This window comes from Heloderma suspectum, chromosome 2 (assembly GCF_057233095.1).
Source record: "Heloderma suspectum isolate Gila_16-S chromosome 2, 16-S_ref, whole genome shotgun sequence".
In the NCBI taxonomy this organism is placed as follows: Eukaryota; Metazoa; Chordata; class Lepidosauria; order Squamata; family Helodermatidae; genus Heloderma; species Heloderma suspectum.
The window spans coordinates 213,576,575-213,594,245 of NC_139459.1; the positions used below are offsets into that span (position 1 = coordinate 213,576,575).

Consider the following 17,671-nt stretch of genomic DNA (forward strand, 5'->3'; position numbering starts at 1 on the left):
GGAGCATCACAGGACCAGAAATAGCTTGGGACCCTTCAGCATGGAGACACAAGGGCAGGCAAGGATAGGCCCCAGTGTGGTTATATAAAACAAACAACAGAGGGAGCTTACCAGTACGTGCTGGTGAAAGGAGGTTGCTGGCTACGGTTCTGGCCATGCAGACGGGGGAGCCCCAGGGCTACCACTCCCCCCGCCCCCGATAACCTCTCCAAGGCCACCCGACGGCCCCTTCCCAGGGCGCTTCTGCTCCGCTCTCGGTCGCCGACTCAGCCGCCATCGACCGACGACGCCGGCAGTTCCACGGCAGCGCTCTCAATCTCGGATCCTCAGCAGCCGACTGACGCGTCTCATGTGATGCGGCCGAGAGGCGGAGCCGGACCTAGCCAGCGCCTGGCTCCTCTCCAGGGGCGTTAAGTTTTGGAAGGACCCGCTCCCTTTGCCCGGCGGGGAAGCGGCTTAGGAGGGCGCGGGGTCGCTAACTATGCGGTTTCCTGCGCAGAACCGGCTGGGGGCGCGCCTCCGCCTCCTCCTCCTCCTCCTGGGGCTCTGTTGTGCGAGGAAGGACCCGGGCAGATCCCGCAACGTGCTCCTGATTGTAGGTAAGCGAACCGTTCGGACGCCTGCTCGGTTGCTGCCGTCTAGGGATCTAAGCAGCAACACCCGGACGTCCCCCTCGCCGCCCCTGCATAGAAACCCACCCGGTGGGCTGCTCTGAAGAGGGGGTGGGACAGCCGTCCCCAACCTGGTGCCCTAGGTGTTGTTGACCTCAGTTTCCATCAGGCCTAGCCAGCCATCATGGCCAATGGTAAGGAATGCTGGGAGTTGTAGTCCCATACATCTGGAGGCCACCAGGTTGGGGCAGGCTGCACTGGGCCATTCCCGCAGCAACCATTCCCGCCACACACCTCTCTCTGCTCTGGGGTGGAAAGCTGCAGTATCTAATACACACAGTTCGGACTGTGTTGCCAGCTTTTTCTCAAATAGGGTGCTTGTGCAGTTCACAGCTATATGACACACAGTCAGCAGGTGCAGCCTTTCCCAGCACAGAGAAGCCGTGGTGGGGAAGGCTTTACCTGTTGATATTCCACCTGGTGTCATGCCGCTGTTGTAGGAATGAGTTCTGTTGGGAAAAGGTGCAACCCTGCATGTGGATGCTGATGAGCTAAGCAGGGGCTATCTAGCGATCTTGAAAATGGCACCCTCAGGTGCAAGCTGCCAGCTGTCACTAGTAGAAGTGTGAGCAAGTGTGCGGATGGTATTGGGGCGTAGAAGATTAGGCCCATGCCTACCAATGCTAATGGCTTTGGGGTGTGGGACCAGCATGAACAGGATTGTGTGAGATTGGTGGTACTGCGTCCTATGACCAGTACATTGTATAGTTCCTCCTATGTCCAGGTAGCTGGGGTGATGGAACCTCTGTGCCTGTGGAACCATTAGGTGACTCAGATTCCACAGCTGTCTTTCCAGTTCTGACTGCATGATTTCTTTTCTAGAGCTTCTGGGGACAATGCAGCTTACGCAGGATGACATGACTGGAGTTTGAGATCCAGCACATTTCAGGGGTTTAAACCTGGGGTCTTTGTTACAGAGCCATGTTTTGCTTGAGCTACAGAAATCAGTTCTGCTCGCTGGCTGGGGGATGCTGGGAGGTGGGCATGGCTGAGCTAGGAGGTCATAGCAAATGTTCGTAGGTGACAGAAGTGTTTCATGGGGGTTCTGATCTCAGAGCTTGACCTTTGACCCTTGTCACAGCTGACGATGGTGGTTTTGAGAGCGGCGTGTACAACAACACGGCCATCAACACCCCAAACCTCAATGCCTTGGCCCAGCGCAGCTTGACCTTCCGGAATGCCTTTAGCGCCGTCAGTAGCTGCTCTCCCAGCCGGGCCAGCATCCTGACGGGCCTGCCCCAGGTAACACTGGCCAGATGGGACTGCCGTGCCAGGAAAGTGCTTGGCCCTGTTCTGGAATTTTGGGACTCTTGTGCAGAGAATTTGTCCTGTCTGCCATTGTTCACCGTGTCCCACTCATGTTGTGAATGATTCTTTATCCGCAGCACCAGAATGGGATGTATGGGCTGCATCAGGATGTGCATCACTTCAACTCCTTTGATAGTGTTCAGAGCCTTCCTCTGTTGCTCAGCCAGGCAGGGATTCGGACAGGTAAGCTGGTGAGGAAAGCAGAATCCCCACCACACTCCAAAAATTAATCCGAAACTCAAGATGCAATTCTGTTCCACCCTGGGAGCCAGGAGGGATGGCCTGTGTACAGAAGGAAGTCCAGTTCCCCTACTTTGCAATCAAATAAAAAAATAATTCAAAGAGATTCCACTCTGCTCTAATTCCTTATTCATAACATGCCTTGATTAATGTTAGCCTCATTTAACTTAAGTTGCATAGTTGCATGGATGAGTAAAGGGGAGAGAAGATCTTTATAGAGCCTATCCATTTCGTGCACCGCTAACCCCTCTCCAGCATTTTTCAGCCATGGATGTGACAGCCATGGGAAGGGGAGCTGCTGTAGTCATCCCCGTTCTAGAGCATGCTCACCCCATAACAGAAAGCAGGTTGGGTATATACCATCCCTGAATGCTACTTCACTTAGAGGCCAGGTTCAGACGATCAGTGGGGAAAACAATGCAGCATTGGTTGTTTCCCCTGCCCCTGCATGACCGGGATTACCTTAATTATCTGCGCCGTGGGTTACCGTGTCTTCCAAACCCAGTGTGCAGTGTGGGTGTAGTGACTTTTCACCCACCCTACAACCCCTACTGCAAGCCATAGACTGTAGGGTGGGGGTGCGCGCCAGGTTCCGGCAACCCGGCATGTGCGGTGGAACAACCAACACTGTGTTGTTTCCCCTGCTAATCGCCCGAACCCAGCCAGTGAGTCTTCTCATGTTACATTTTGTATTCGGGAATATATAGATACCAAAGTACAAAATACAGTTGTACAGCGTCATGTGTGTACAAGTTGCCAATTCCACTTTAAAATCCATGGAAGCAAGGTGCTTATCATTTTCTTAGCACCATTTCCATGTATTCTAAAGGGGGAAGCAGGGATTGTAGCACCTTCTTCAGTATGTACGCATACGCATATACACACATGTATATTTGCATGTATGGATGTACAATTTATCCCAAGTACAAACTGTACTCAGTGTGAAATCAAAAGCCATCCTAAGTGGAATAGACTGGATTTAAAGCGGGGCTTAATCTGAGCCAAGTTTTGCTAGAATGTAGTCCCCAACCATGTTTTCCATGCCAGAGGCTTAGCTCTGGAACATGTGAAGTAACATTAAAGGACATAAATGCACTCTGGATATGCATAAAGGCAATTTCTCACCACTGAGTAACCAGTCAGTCCCCACACAAGTACTCATTCCCAGCTGAAATGGATCCTACGCGTATGCATTTTCCCCAGGGTGGTTGACCATGCCTAGATGCATCGAAGTTCTGGGAGAATATTATGTGCTCCATTAGCTTCCCCCCATTCTTGTCTTTGACTGGCTGTAACTGTTTGTCTGTTTCAGGGATCATTGGGAAGAAACATGTGGGACCAGAGGCTGTGTATCCCTTTGACTTTGCCTACACTGAGGAGAATGGCTCTGTCCTGCAGGTGGGGAGAAACATCACCCGCATCAAGCTGCTTGTTCGAAAATTTCTCCACAGCCAGGATGACACGTAAGATCCCATCACCTGGTGCTGGGATTACGGTACAGCATCACTTCCTTAAACACCTGCGTACCTTTGCCTGGGAGCTCTGACTGGACCGGGGCATCCAGGCACATATATGCAGCTGTTAAAGGATGCACATCGTTACGTGTTTGCTGCAGGGAAATCAATGCAAGCCTAAGGGACAAAAAGGAGAGATTGAGAAACAAAATATTTGAGTGGGAGCAGCAGAATAACTGAGGGGAGGAGGGCTTAGCAACTGTGGTTGGGAAAGAGGGACCTCAGCAAAACTAGAGGACACCCCAAGCACTGTTGTTAGGAGTGGTGGAGAGCATGTGCTGGCAGGACAACACAGAGATGAGTGGCCCTTGCTTGCATTCACACCTCCCTCCTCAACCTTTAGGCCTTTTTTCCTGTATGTCGCTTTCCATGATCCTCACCGCTGTGGCCACTCCCAGCCTCAGTATGGAGTCTTCTGTGAGAAGTTTGGCAATGGGCAGACTGGAATGGGCTGGATCCCGGACTGGAAACCTCAGCACTACAGCCCAGATCAAGTGCAGGTGAGGCCTGGGATCTGTTTCTCCCCCTATGGGCCCCAGGAGCACACGCATGCTGCCGAGAGCAACCTCCCCTAGCCTCCCCCATTGCCAGACGTGAAGTAATGCATCAGATTGCTTGTGCTGACTTGTAGGGGAGCTTGCCAGCCCCAGTATTCAGGACATTCCTGCAGCGGCTGCAATTTCTAGAGAGTGTTGTTGGCCTTTGTTCCCTTGGTTTCCTTCCTGCTGTAGCATCTAGTCACAGTTGCTGTTCCTTTCTGCCCTCAGGTCCCATTTTTTGTACAGGACACACCAGCTGCTCGTGCAGATTTGGCTGCTCAATACACAACCATAGGACGCATGGATCAAGGTAGTCAGTTACTGAATCAAAGTAGTCCCCCTTGCACGAGTGCAGGGAAAGGAATGGGTTACAGTGTTCTTGATGTCGAATGAGATCTTAGGAGTGTTTGGTGAGGGCCTGGGATATTTTTACACACTTGACATATGGTGTAGTATCTTTTAAGCTTAAGGACCTAAGGCAGTCATTCTGGACAAACATTGCTCTGAGGGAGCGGATGGAAATCAAGTTCTCTTCAGTACATGGGATGCATGTGGCCTTCAGGCACACACATGCACTCAGGTTATTCTTAGAATCCTAGGAATCTCAGTGTTGACTTTTTGAAAAGGTTTCTAGCCCTTATGGTTTTTATATACAACCACAATGACAGCAGTATGTTTTTGAGACATGGAAAGAAGGCAGCAAGTGAATCATTCACACACATCTGTGAATGAAGGCTTCATTATCTTCAGCATCTGTAAGCCATATTGAGGCTTGATTACCCTAACTATGTGAAGATCTTAACAGGGGAGAGATGGATCAGTTGATGCAGAATAGCTGGATGATCCTTTAAATTTGGCTGCTGGGTTTTTGGAGAAGCAAGCTCCATTCACTTCTAAGACAGGGATTATGAAGGTGTATCCTCACTCACATCTTTGGTTTTTGTTGTTTTTAAACATGTTGTATTTTTAGATCTTTACACTGCTTCTGGGTTTTATTTTGCTTTTATACTGTAGTTTTAAAGTTTTAACAATTTTTATATTATGTCGTATCATGTTGTTGTATTTTAAGGTTTTAATTTTTGTAAACTGCCCAGAGAGCTTCAGGTACTGTGTGGTATAGAAATGTAATTAATTAAGGGCACAATCCTGTGGGGATAGGCATCTGCCTCCGAAGTCGGAGGCGACTGCCTATCCAATGCAGGGCAGGAGAAGCACAGAGGCAGCACAGAATAGGGGTAAGTTGGTTCTCCAGGAACCGACCTCGGAGCACAGGCTCCAAGGTTGGTTCCCGGAAAACTACATATCCTGTGGCTGTTTAGCTGCTGACTAGCGGCCGTAGGATTGCTCCTTAATGTAATTAATTACGAAATAGATACCTACATTCATGTGAGTGTCCCTCTGAGCTGAGCATTGGTGCAGGCCACTTCTGTGCAGGCTACCATTAATTCTCTTTCTGTGGGGGACACAGGCATTGGCCTTATCTTGGAGGAACTTCACAGTGCTGGCTTCCACAACAGTACACTTGTGATCTACACTTCGGACAACGGTATCCCCTTCCCCAGTGGCAGAACTAACCTGTACTGGTCAGGCACGGCCGAACCCCTCCTCATCTCCTCCCCTGAGCATCCTGCACGCTGGGGCCAGGTCAGCAGTGCCTACGCCAGCCTGCTGGGTAAGAGCTGCTGAGAGGTGAACATGCGCCTTTACATGGGGGACAGGGTCTTGGATGTGGTGGAAACACATCAGGCTTCCCTGGCAAGTGTGGAATGGCTTCCCCCTCACACTCCTCTGTTCTGAGATCCCCAGCTACCCTTTTGTTTTGGAGGGAGAAACAGGCACTCCCTGTCCAACTTTGGGGAGGGAGAGGGAAGTGATACAAAGCATGGGGCCCGGGCACCTTCCTGCAGCCGCCACCACTAGCAGCTGCTTTGTGCTTCTCTGCTCGTTCCTCAGTATATCTTCAGTGAGGCATCCACGTTCCTAAGAGCCTCTCCAAACACACACTTTATACACAACACGTGGCAAAGGAGGGCCCCTGAACCAAGGGGTCTTCAGAGGGCGCAAGGGGCTTTCTGCGAGTCCTGGGGTTATCCAATTTAGCTCCTGGATTACCAGGACATGTCTGTGGGCAAGAGCGCCTCCTGCATCGGATGCACGCTTCATGCTTTTCCTGCCCCCCTCCTCTCTCTGTGCAGATGTCACCCCCACCGTTCTAGATTGGTTCTCTGTGCCATATCCCAGCTACAGCCTCTTTGGGAAGCGGATTGTGCAACTCACTGGGAAGTCCCTGCTGCCAGCCCTGTCACTGGAGCCACTGTGGGCAACTGTGTTTGCAAGCCAGAGCCTGCACGAGGTGACCATGCACTATCCCATGCGGGCCGTGCAGCGCGGCCCCCTGCACTTCATTCACAACCTGCAGAACCGCATGCCCTTCCCCATCGACCAAGACTTCTACGTTTCGCCCACATTCCAGGACCTGCTGAACAGGACCCAAGCAGGGCAGCCTACCCACTGGAACAAGACACTGCACAGCTACTACTACCGGGAGCGCTGGGAGCTGTATGATCACAGCGTTGACCCCACGGAGAGCCGCAACTTGGCTTCTGACCCCCGCTATGCACGGGCGCTTCAGGAGCTCCGAGGGCTGCTGCTGAAGTGGCAGTGGGAAACCGACGACCCCTGGGTTTGTGTGCCCGACGGGGTCCTGGAGGATAAGCCCAGCCCCCAGTGCCGGCCCCTTCATAATGAACTGTGATTTTCTTTTTCCTTCTCCATTGTGGTGGGTTTTACTTCCTCATTCAGAAGAGCAGCAACCAGAAAAGATCTGCTGCAGCCTGAGTGGGTTTTGATGTAACTTGGAAACGCTGCGGTGCGCAGAGCTCAATACCAGCGAGTGGGAAGTTGGGGGAGGAGCTGGAATCAAACTCAAGGGCATGAGTGCTGCACACAGAAGGGGAAGTCATGCCTGCTTTTAATGACTACACCAGCTTAGCCAACCCCTTTTCCAAAAAGGTTTGCTGCCAAAGGATTACCACAAGTGCCTAATGTCTCAGCAGCTGCTCTGGCTTGTGGTTCAATCAGAACAGAGGTGGGCTGGCCCCATCCACACTGTGGTTTGCATGTCAGAAATAGTGCCTTTCTGGGAACATGTATAGGAACAGATTCGGTTTGGAGCCAGTTCAAGATTTCAGATGCGTTCATGGCTCAGTCTTCTAGGATTGTGCCACCTCAGAGTACCCATGGGGGAGGCACTCAAGAGTGTCCCATTCCAAAATGTCCATGAGTGATGGAAAGCTAGTATGCAGGCAAGCAACCTTCTGCGTGCATTCTAGGGTGGTACAGGCCTATAAGACAGCAACATCATGTTAGAAACAGCAAGGCTGAACTGGCTATTAATGTGAGCCTTCCAGAATATGCAACAGCATGGCTAGAGCCACCTTTTGTGGAACAAGTAAAGAATTAAATAGTCTTGGTCCTGGTGTTGGTTTCTCTGGGTGGGAAGTGATGGCTTCATTGTGTTGATAGCCCCCTGTGGGCAATACTGCGCACGGTTCTGGGAGGCAGTACGCATGTATTGTAGGAAAGGTCAACAAGAATTTAATTTAGCACAGCCACAATTCAATCAGAGTCGTCTATCAACAGTCTGCTTTATAGAATGAAATAAAATCAGCCCTTGTTTTATAAGCATTACCTCTAAACAATAATTGATGAAAGAAAAGGGAAATGGAAAGGAACCAGATAAGAGACAATTTGATTGAATAAACAATATACAGTATCTACAGTCTCTGGCATTCCCACCTGTTATGTATTAATGGTACAAGGTTCTTGAGAGCAGGTGGTGAGAGACTGACAGAGTGATCTGGGATACCCAGTACAGTGAAGAAGAGACCATGTGGTCACATCCATGGGAGCGGGGGCTACATTACATGACCAGTGCAAATTATACAGACCACTACCCATCCATGCTTTATCGTCTATAGGGAGTGTTATATCTGTTGAGATTTTAGTGCAATTCTATACATGTCTACTCAGAAGTAAGCTCCACTGAGTTCAATGGGATTTACTCTCAGGTCCTGTGTATATAGGATAGTAGCCTAAGGGTGCAATCCTATGCATGTTTAGATAAAAACAAGTCCTACAACTCTCACCATTATCCAGGGAGCCATGCTGGGGAATGCTGGGAGTTTAGTACTTTTTTTCTGTCTACATAGGATGGCGCCCTAAAACATTGTCATTTCTCCATACCAGGGGTGGGCAATTTGTGGCCCTCTAGATGTTTTGGCCCCCAACTCCCATCAGCGCTAGCCAATGCTGAGGGTTCATGGAGTTGTAGGCCAAAACATCTGGAGGGCCACAAGTTGCCCACCGTTGATCTATACTACTTAAGTGGAATTTAGGATATATGTTATTGCTCTAGCCACGGAAATCAGCATGCTTATGTCCCATGAAAATCAATGACAGAAGCGTTTATGTTGAACAACGTACTGATTTTCAATGGAATAGAAGCATTCCTAATGTTATATGGACTGCACCCATTATATTTCTGAACGTGGATTTTAGATGCTGACAGAATAATGCTGCGGAAGGAACATTTGTCTGCCAAAACCTTGTCCAATTTGCCGGTTAGCAACATTTCAGCTGCTCAACATTTTAAAGAGAAATCACAAATGCAGCCTTCCTCTGACCTGAAAAGAAAGGAAGTGCGAAACTCTTTTGTAAGAATATGACATGAATTCTATCACTGTTCCCCCATCCTCCCTTCCCAATACACACTTGAGCTCATAACAGGGACCAATAGAAACCGTCTCCCCACTGGGCCTCCTGCAGATACAGTTCAACTCCTTGCCTTGGTTCATATTTGGGTTCTGTACTGTGCAGCCAGCCATCTTGAGTGGGGTGCAAGATAACTGCAAGGAGGCGAAACCTTGAGTCAACACTAGCATTGCTAACTCTTCACAGGGCAGTGGTGCTCATCCTGACTAGCCTCATTCCTGCACTCCTTCCTGACTTGGAGGGGAAGTGGGACTAGAGCCAGGCAGGTGAATGGGAGAAGGGAAAGTGGGGAAGTCGCGCATTCCTGGTTTAAAAATGAACCCTAACTATCCATTTATCTCAGGGGTGGGGAACCTGTGGCCCTACAATTCCCATCAGTCCCAGCCAACGTGGCCAGTGGGCAGGCACGATGGGAGTTGTAGTCCAGCAACATCTGGTAGGCCACAGGCGATTTACCTCAACCCACACATCTGATCCACAGGTGTATGAGGGGCTTTCAGTGCACTCACCTGACAAATATATGGGTGCTCTGTGATCAGGGTGTGTGGCAAAAGGTCGAGTACACTTGGAAGGGAGAGGCTGTCGAGTTCAGAAAGTCTGAGAAACAAGTTAATTGCTGTTTCCCTGTTCACTGAGTAAACATTAATCACTCATTCATCCTTCAGAGCTGGCAGGGTTCAAACATGCCCCCAAGTCCTCTTGAGCTTACTCCAGAATAAACAGTGGCGCCCTCAAGGCTTTCCGAGACTTGAGACAAATGGTTAACTCAGGGCGCACGCACACCCCTGCCCATCTCCAACGGGGTCATTGAGGCATTTGCTCCACCCACACCACCTTCTTCTGCTCATCAGCAACAGCCATGCGGACACAGCTGACAAGAGCATCGAGGTCGCTCCAGGCATCGGGGGTGATGGTGCCGTATAGGCAGGACACTGTCTCCAGCTGGGCCTCCTCTTTCCGGGCACTGTCCAAAAGTTGTTCTTCTGTTGCTCCTAGGCGCTGCAGGGCTTTCCTGAAATGCGAGCCATTTGGGTGTGGGAGTCAGCAAGTGAGAAGCTGGGACTTACCCTCTTCGCTCTATTTATGTTATATAGGCCAGCGAAGGGCAGAGGTCCTCATGGTCACAGGAGAAGGGGCAAATTTGCCCAAACAAGCTCTGCAAAAGGGATAGTGGCTGTAGTAGAAAGATTTGCCAATATCAGGGTGGGGGTGGGGGTGGTGGAAGCTAGCTAAGTGGGAGAAGAAATAAGTTTCCCTGCCTCTTTCAGTGACTGCCAAAACTATCTGCCAGTTCTCTTTCATGGGTGAGTGCAGTCACGTGATCATCTATAACTTCCACCTGCACCCTCATATACATAGAAGGTGACATATCCAACTTATACATTGGCATCTTGAACCCCAGTGGCTCCAAAGAGAAGACGCTGCCCTAGGGCTATATACCAAGGCTTTGTCCTTCTGGCTTCTGCGGAGTGGAAAAGAACCTCTCTGCCAGAGCAGCAGCTTACCTGAATTTCTTGCCATTCTTCTCACTGATAGTGACCAGGATAATGATGGGATAGATTTCCATAGCCAGAAGTTCTCGCACGGTCCCTAGGCCAAGGTCCAGCCAGCCATGCACATTCTAGAAGCGTTCAGAGTGATAGGTTCAAGTGCATGCATTACACTGGGCAATGTTGGCATCTCTTGTCCTGTGTGAGTGGGTCCCCCTGTAGAGATCACTGCACCTGCATCCCAGTGCCACATTTCCCCCCTCCTGCACCCCGATCCCTAATACCTTTTGCATTAGCCCCTCCAGAGCCCAACGAGGAACACAACAGGTGTTATTTGTTTCTCTCTTTTCAGGCGAGGTATCTCTGCTCTGTGTTTCGCTTTGGGGCTCTACAGAGGCAGGAAAGAAATGGGTCACACAGCACAGTTCTGAATTATTCCAATTTGGATCCCCTTGTCTCTTAGATCTTATTGGTGATGCAGCTGGGGTGACAGAGGAAAGAATGGCCAAATGTATGAAGGAGGTCAAGAAACGGTGGGTAATGTGTTCTAGGAGGTGGCAGTGGTTGCCACAGGAACTGGAGAAGTTTACCAGAGGATCAGTCACTACCACTACCACCCAATCCATCAGTTGAACTAGATACTTCCACTCGTTTCTTCCTTTCAGTGAATCCAAGACTAAAGGCCCGTGGGCTACAAAAGATGGCTCACTTGCCTGTGGCTCATCCAAAAATTCCCCTACAGTGGTTCACCTAACTTGGTTCACCTAACAACAGAGTGAGCGCTGGCCTAGACATACCTGCTGGACACTTCTCAAAGCCCTTGGACAGGCACAGCTTGTCAGCCAGGATCCGCCCCACAAGTGTAGGCACCAAGAGGATTGGACGTGGCCGGCCAGGTCTGCAAGGCCTGACCAAAGTGTATGGCATCAGACTGACACAACGGCTGGTCCGGAGGCTGCCTCGGGGGCTCACTAGATTATGGGAAAGTGAAGGGCAAACGTGTCAGGGAAGAAAAGGCTCAAGGATAATGCCAGCATCTCATCTGCTGCTTGGTCTTTTGAACCGGCACTGCATTTTTAAGAAGGGGTATTTGGGGCATTATCAAATTGTCCCACTTCACATTTTCCAGGTGGAGGAATCTGTCTCCCAATTCTTCAGTATCCCTGTCACAGGTATACAAACCTAGGGGCCCAATAACTACTGGGAGATGGGTTGCTGCAACCAGGTTTTTCTTCCTATCTGGTTTGGCTCTAGAAAATCTCACTAGCTCCTCAGTTTTCAAAAAATGTTTGCCCCTCAGCTATTAGATGAGATCTTTAAAATGGGAGCTTTAGGGACATTCGGTTTGGGACAGAAGGTTGCAGCAAACTGAAGTGGATACACAAAACGTTATGGCATTGTTTTGCCCATATGCCTGAGAATGTATTAGTACATACCTCGTTAGTTCTACACTTAGGCAAATGCCACATGAGAGCAACAGGAAATTGTGAGAGGAAGGCAGGAGTCAATGACCTGTGTTTTATTTGAGGAAACAGCTGCTCATCTGATACTGACCGCAGTTCTCTTACGTTTTGTGCATATATACATGGAAGAGGACCCAACTGCACTCCTGTTTAGTCCCAAGGGAAAAAGACAAGAGAAGGGACTGTAGTTCAGTGGTAGAGCACATGCTTTGGATGCTGGAGGTTCTAGGTTCAATTCCCAGCCTCTCCAGGTAGAGCAGGAAAAGCTCCACCCTGAAACCCTGGAGAGCTGCTGCCAGTCAGTATTGACAATACTGGGCTAGGTGGATAAAGGGCCTGACTCAGTATAAGGCAGCTTGTTATATTCCTATGTTCCATTCTGGGTAAGTAGGTAGGCTATGGAGGTGGTGATAACAAGGCTGTGGCAAAAAGAAAATCTTTAGAGTCGGGATAGGGAAACTGGAACCAGGGATGGAGAACCTGGCCCGTGGAGGCCCCTGGTGGAGTCTCCACTGTTATCTCTGATCTGTGATCAGAGATAACAAGCAGATACCCTTGCACGCCACTCCACCCTCAACCGAGAGGGTGAGCATTGTAGTGGAATTCCCCATTAATTCTCTGATCATACAGTAAATTGGAGATGACAGCAGGGATGTGGGTGACCATGAAACCAAGGACTCTGTTGGCACTGGGAGGAGCAGCTCTGCCCAGAACTGGCCAAGTCTTCCTTTCTGCACCTCATGCCATCCTTGGTGGGGATGGCAAGAGGCACACAAAGGAGGTGCCCAATTTGGCTAGCACTGGGAGAAATGGCTCTTCCCAGTAATGGCCGAGTCCCTTTCTGCATGCTGAGAGAGGCACAAAATGCCATAACTCTCTCAGCAGTGAGAAGGGCAAAATGGGCAAGGGGAGGGTCATGATGTCAGTAAGCATGGCCATGGCCACCAATGTCATCTGGCCTGCAGAGTGCCTGGTGGAGGGCAATCCCTTAAAGTAGTCCCCCACCCCTGCTTTAAAAGTAGGGCGTGGGGATTAGAGTGCTGGGAGCTTGGAAGGCCAGGGCAGGCAGAAAGCCATGAAAATTGTTATTGGAGGTTGACCTGGAGTTGGTGAAATTGCTTTGGGAAACTGCATGGTCCATATGAGGATGGAATCCTCTAAACAGCATCTAAATCAGGCATGGGAAACCATCAGCTTTGTTCCCGGGCCCTGCCCGCTCTTCCCAGGCAAGGAAAACCTCTTATCTCCAATCAATCAAGCTCCATCCCTTTACAGAGAGTTGCAGAGATGTAGTAAGGGCCAGAGAACAAAGCAGTGTGTCCCAGTTCCCTTTCATCCAGGTTATACAGCCCAGTCCAAGACAGGGAGAATGAAGTCAACATCAGTAATTAGCATGAGGGAGTCCCAACACAAGCACATGGAATAATACAAGCCCACACTCAGAGATTCCTCATTAACGTGGCATACACTGTTCTGGAGAAGACTAACCCCAGGTCAGTTCTCTTCCAGAATGGTGCATAGCTAAAGGACAGGGGTAGTTCCCTCCTTAGCGATGCAAATAATATTGCACTAGCCTGAGCTCACCATTTGGCTTGCTGGAGTCTGACAAACTACAGTCCATGGATGACCAGAGTGGGTTGATCTTGTTGTTATCTGTGCTCACAATACGCACCAACTTGGCTTGCACCCCAGAATTCTACAAGGCAGAAAAGAAGGTGTTACATTAGATCCCTGAGGATACAGATCTGGTCCAGGGATTACAGCAGCAGTGAATACCCAGCATTCTTTATACTGGGTTAATCAGACCAGTGTCCCCAAGTGGCCACAATGCCAAGCTTCCATTTCAGACAAATATGACCCAAATGTCCTGCCACATATTAAAAGCTGGAGGATCTATGTCATGGATATGTTTCATTCTCTCAATCCCTCTCTGTGCCATCTTCTCCAGCTTAAAAGGAAAATGGCATTTGTTCAGGCTTGTGAAAGTGCATGTTTTGTTATTGATTACTGCAGTTCATAACAAATGTTTGTCAGTTTAGTTTCAGGGACAATACATCATCCCTCCAAAGCAGGAAAAGGAGGAAGGAACAGCAGCAAGGTGACACTATGACTTACAGTGGCACAACCAGTCAGAACCAGTGGATAAAAGTGTTGGAAGAGTCTGCACAAGACAATTCCATGGTTGTTGACTGTTGGCTGTGTCAGCTATCATGACATAGTGATTCTTTGCTCAAGTTATGTCATAGGATCCCCCCATTACTTTGTGAGAAACCGTGCTCTTCTGGGCCAGCTCCTGGATCAGGGTGATGAGTTGCTGCTGTGCCCTAGAGGGAAGAGAAGGGGACAGGAAGGCATTAGGGAGAAGGGAGCTGATGTGAGGGAGATAAGGGGGGAAGTTGGGCCATTCCACTGGCCCTGCTGAAGACCACCACCATGAAGGCTCCTCCTCCCTCAGCTGTGACCCCCAGTGGCCATTCCAGCAGGCTGTAGTGAGGAAGAGGAGAGGCAGGGCCATTCCGCCAGCCCTGGTAAAAGATTACTTAATTTTTTACTCTCCCCTACCCATCCCCTTTGCCTTGTGTGTCATGTCTTTTTAGACTGTGGGCAGGGACTGCCTTGTTTTCCTGATTGCATGTAAGCTGCTCCAGGAGCCTTTTAATTTATTTTATTATTAATTACAATATTTTTATACTGCTTGATATATTAAAGTCCCTAAGCAATTCAGCCTTTTGGGCTGAGGAGCAGCATGAAAACACTTCCAATAAACCTTCATTGGCCACTGGGCATGAGTGCGCTTGCTACTTGCTACAGGCCTGTTCAAATGGCGATACTCACTGGCAGTAGTTGGGGATGGTGCCAGCGTCCATGTCCTTCATGGTGTAGGGGTTCACCTGGCAGGCACTCCACTGGGCTTGGCCCTCACGCACGGTGTCTGTGACATGCAGAATGTCATGGCAGCCCACTACGAGCTCCCCAGCTGCCCGCCTCTCAAGGCACAGGTTGGACCGAACATAGAAGGAGTCCCCGGATGTCACCAGTTTGGAGCTGAGGTCACTTAGGAGCTTCTTGTAACCTAGTGGAGCAGGAAGTATTGGCAATGGTGTGTTTGCGTGAGAGAGAGCGGCAGTAGGTGGGTTGAGAGGCAGTAGAGAGAGGGCGCTGCAGCAACAGCAACAACAGTTTCCCAGTCAGGAGTCCTGCAGACTCTGTCCCTGGCCAGTGAGATACCAAGGGTCAGCCCAGGACATTTTGATGCCTGAGGCAGAAAATCTAAATAGCATCTCCTCATTCATACTGATTAACACGGGGCACAAATCAACAAAAGGTTCTCCAGCACAGTCCTCATTGAAGTGCTCTTGCACAGTTTTCATCTGCTACAGCTGGGCTTGTGCAGGAGAACTTCCCAAGAGAAGTTCCATCAGTCTGTTTCGCAGGATGCCACTCTTAATGGTGCCCACAAATCTGCTGTTTGCCTTACTTCATGACAAGACCTCCTTGGAAGTCACCTAGCATACCTGAGGCTAATTCCTAGTGACCTTTTGCCCTTCCAACCAGCAGGCAGTCAAGCAGACTCCCTCACCTTCCATGTTGGGCCTGACAGACAGGCAGCAGAAGCCATTCACCCTCTCCAGGACTCCAAGAGCCTCCTCAAGCGTTGCATCCTCCAGCACAACCTTGAAACCCGGTTCCATGACGCCATAATCCACCTACAAATTCAAAGAGGTTCAAAGCTTGGGCAAAAGATCACTTGTGGACCAAAGCCATCTGGTGAAGGGCCTTAGACACAGATGACCAGATGGGTGGTCAGTCCATTGGACAACCTGCATAGAGGAGAGTCCTTTGCTATATTCAGGTCACAACAAGACCTTTGTGGGAAGTGCCTGATGACCTCATGGTTTGGCAGAGCAAGGGGACACTGAAGCCCCAGGAAGGACAGAAGAAGCTGAGCTGAATGCCTTGCACTAGGGCTGTACTCAGTAATGTGAAATGTATGGTTCACTGCCCAGAGCAATCTCCTCTGGTCAACTTTTCAGCTAGTTATTAGCCTTGGGGCAGTACATTCCTAACAAGTTGTGGAAATGTGTCACTCTGAAGGGAGCCCAGCAGGTTGTACCTATATATATCCCACACTGGGCAGCCTCTGCTCTTGTGGATGTCACCTTAGAACGTGTCGGGTTCAGTTCAGGGCTGTTCCAGAAGCTGTCATTCCTGCTGAACCATGACTAATTTCTTCATCATGAGTCAGACAAAATGTGCCCAGCAAGCACTTCAGATGCAGGGGAACTGCAGCTTCCCACTGCTCAAACTGCTAAACGGAACTGCTGGGGAATTACTAACACCACCAGCAGCCATTCAAGCAGGCTATGCTGAGGGAGATGAGAGGGGGAAGTAGAGCCATTCCATCAGGCCCGCTGAAAAACTTGTTTTTGCCCCTCTTCCCTCCCCATTCCTTTTTCCTTGTGTGTTGTATCTTTTTAGGTTGTAAGACTGTGAGCAGGGACCATCTTGTCTTAATGATAATATGTTAGCCGCTCTGGGAGCCTTTTTGGCTGAGAGGCAGGATAAAAATATTATAAATAAATACTTTAACCACAGAAAGCACAATTATCCTGTGTGTTAATGCTCTGGGCATAGCATTTGCACTAGCATCATTGTGCTTCTACTGGACGTAACTGCAAGGAGCACTGGAACTACCTTCCCTGCCCATCAAAATGCTTTTTCCATTTCATTTTCTCCCTTCCACACGGAATACCTGCCAGATGGTCATTCCTTGGGCTCTTCCATTACACAGAGATAAAGATGTCACTAGAATGAGTAAAGTGTTCAAAGGGAAGCATGTTATCTCCATGGGAAAAAGACATTGCTCCTTAGGGATGCAGAAGAGACCAGGAATGGGATTTGCAGTGCAGAGATATGTACATCTTACCAGCACAATCTGATGGCCTGGCGACAAGGACATCTCATCAGCAGCACAGCCAGGTTTGACCTGATGAATGAAGATGCCAGTCTGGTTGCCCCCAATGATGCTGATCTGTTCCAGCAAAGCATTGGCTTGGAAGGCAATGGTAGTGATGCGGCTGGGGAAGCGCTGTGCAAGCCGCCGGCGCATTGGCACACTGAGGAGAGGGAAATTAAGCTGTGAGGAGAGGTGAGTATTGGTTCCTCCCAGATATGCATCTCCCCGTTTCTTTCGCCCACTGCCACTTGGCTCCTGCCCTGGTCTCAACTGAGTGGCAATCACCTGTTCATAGTTTGGAGATCTCTCCATTTATTACAGAAAAGGATTTCAGGTCACAATATAACAACCAAAAGCAACTGGGGATCAAGGCAGAATATTATCACCCTGAAGTTTTAATCACCAGATACTGGCATTATGCAAAAAATATACCTGCAATCTCTGTTGGAGATGAACAGGCAAAAGGCAAGCGGCCAGTGGAGCAGCCTGCAGGCACGCTGTCTGAAACCTGCTAATTTGTCTGGAGAAAGGAGCAGCAATGGAGGCATAAACTGTTGGTGCAGGTGTATGGAAGACCTGGGCTGAATTCCCATCTCTGCCACAAACGTAGTCAAGTGCCTCATTTATACAATGGTGAGTCCTGCCTGTTAAAGTCCGTGCTCAGCTCTTACATGGATGGAGGCTTCGTGAAGTACCCAGGCAGATGAGCAGCAATA

At 49.6% G+C, this 17,671-nt stretch overlaps 3 protein-coding genes across 7 annotated transcripts in view; 1 reads left to right on the forward strand and 2 right to left on the reverse strand.

Annotated features, from left to right (window-relative positions):
- SLC26A11 (solute carrier family 26 member 11) overlaps positions 1–752 on the reverse strand; it is a 38,483-nt gene extending 37,731 nt beyond the window's left edge. For 3 of the 4 annotated variants that reach the window (XM_084837730.1, XM_084837733.1, XM_084837732.1), the window contains exon 1: positions 112–752. Coding sequence is in view for 1 of the 4 variants with exons in the window: in XM_084837734.1 (XP_084693860.1) it covers positions 112–157 (46 nt within the window). In the remaining 3 variants the exon portion in view is untranslated. The remainder of the gene's footprint in view (positions 1–111) is intronic. The other variant, XM_084837734.1, reaches the window with a different exon arrangement.
- SGSH (N-sulfoglucosamine sulfohydrolase) lies at positions 398–8,056 on the forward strand. 2 transcript variants are annotated; one of them, XM_084837736.1, is made up of 9 exons: positions 398–599; positions 1,753–1,913; positions 2,057–2,162; positions 3,532–3,682; positions 4,077–4,233; positions 4,501–4,582; positions 5,741–5,944; positions 6,468–6,625; positions 6,746–8,056. In XM_084837736.1, exons 1-9 carry the CDS (start codon positions 482–484, stop codon positions 7,025–7,027), a joined length of 1,419 nt encoding a protein of 472 aa, XP_084693862.1. In that variant the 5' UTR covers positions 398–481; the 3' UTR covers positions 7,028–8,056. The 2 variants fall into 2 exon arrangements, with proteins under 2 accessions (XP_084693862.1, XP_084693861.1); XM_084837735.1 differs by having other exon boundaries at positions 6,468–8,056.
- CARD14 (caspase recruitment domain family member 14) overlaps positions 7,849–17,671 on the reverse strand; it is a 30,139-nt gene continuing 20,316 nt past the window's right edge. The window contains exons 13-22 of the mRNA XM_084837726.1: positions 16,926–17,115; positions 15,579–15,705; positions 14,834–15,071; positions 14,259–14,322; positions 13,583–13,694; positions 11,333–11,506; positions 10,820–10,923; positions 10,551–10,666; positions 8,655–10,057; positions 7,849–8,541 (exon numbers count right to left, since the gene is read on the reverse strand). Coding sequence (XP_084693852.1) covers positions 9,850–10,057; positions 10,551–10,666; positions 10,820–10,923; positions 11,333–11,506; positions 13,583–13,694; positions 14,259–14,322; positions 14,834–15,071; positions 15,579–15,705; positions 16,926–17,115 — 1,333 coding nt within the window. The 3' untranslated portion in view covers positions 7,849–8,541; positions 8,655–9,849. The remainder of the gene's footprint in view (positions 8,542–8,654; positions 10,058–10,550; positions 10,667–10,819; positions 10,924–11,332; positions 11,507–13,582; positions 13,695–14,258; positions 14,323–14,833; positions 15,072–15,578; positions 15,706–16,925; positions 17,116–17,671) is intronic.

What these genes read in the sequence shown, in the direction of transcription:
- SGSH (XM_084837735.1), top strand. Translation starts at nt 482, where the DNA reads ATGCGGTTTCCTGCGCAGAACCGGCTGGGGGCGCGCCTCCGCCTCCTC. An exon ending in CAACGTGCTCCTGATTGTAG is followed by an intron (nt 600 to 1,752) that starts GTAAGCGAACCG and finishes CCCTTGTCACAG; the next exon opens with CTGACGATGGTGGTTTTGAG. An exon ending in TCCTGACGGGCCTGCCCCAG is followed by an intron (nt 1,914 to 2,056) that starts GTAACACTGGCC and finishes CTTTATCCGCAG; the next exon opens with CACCAGAATGGGATGTATGG.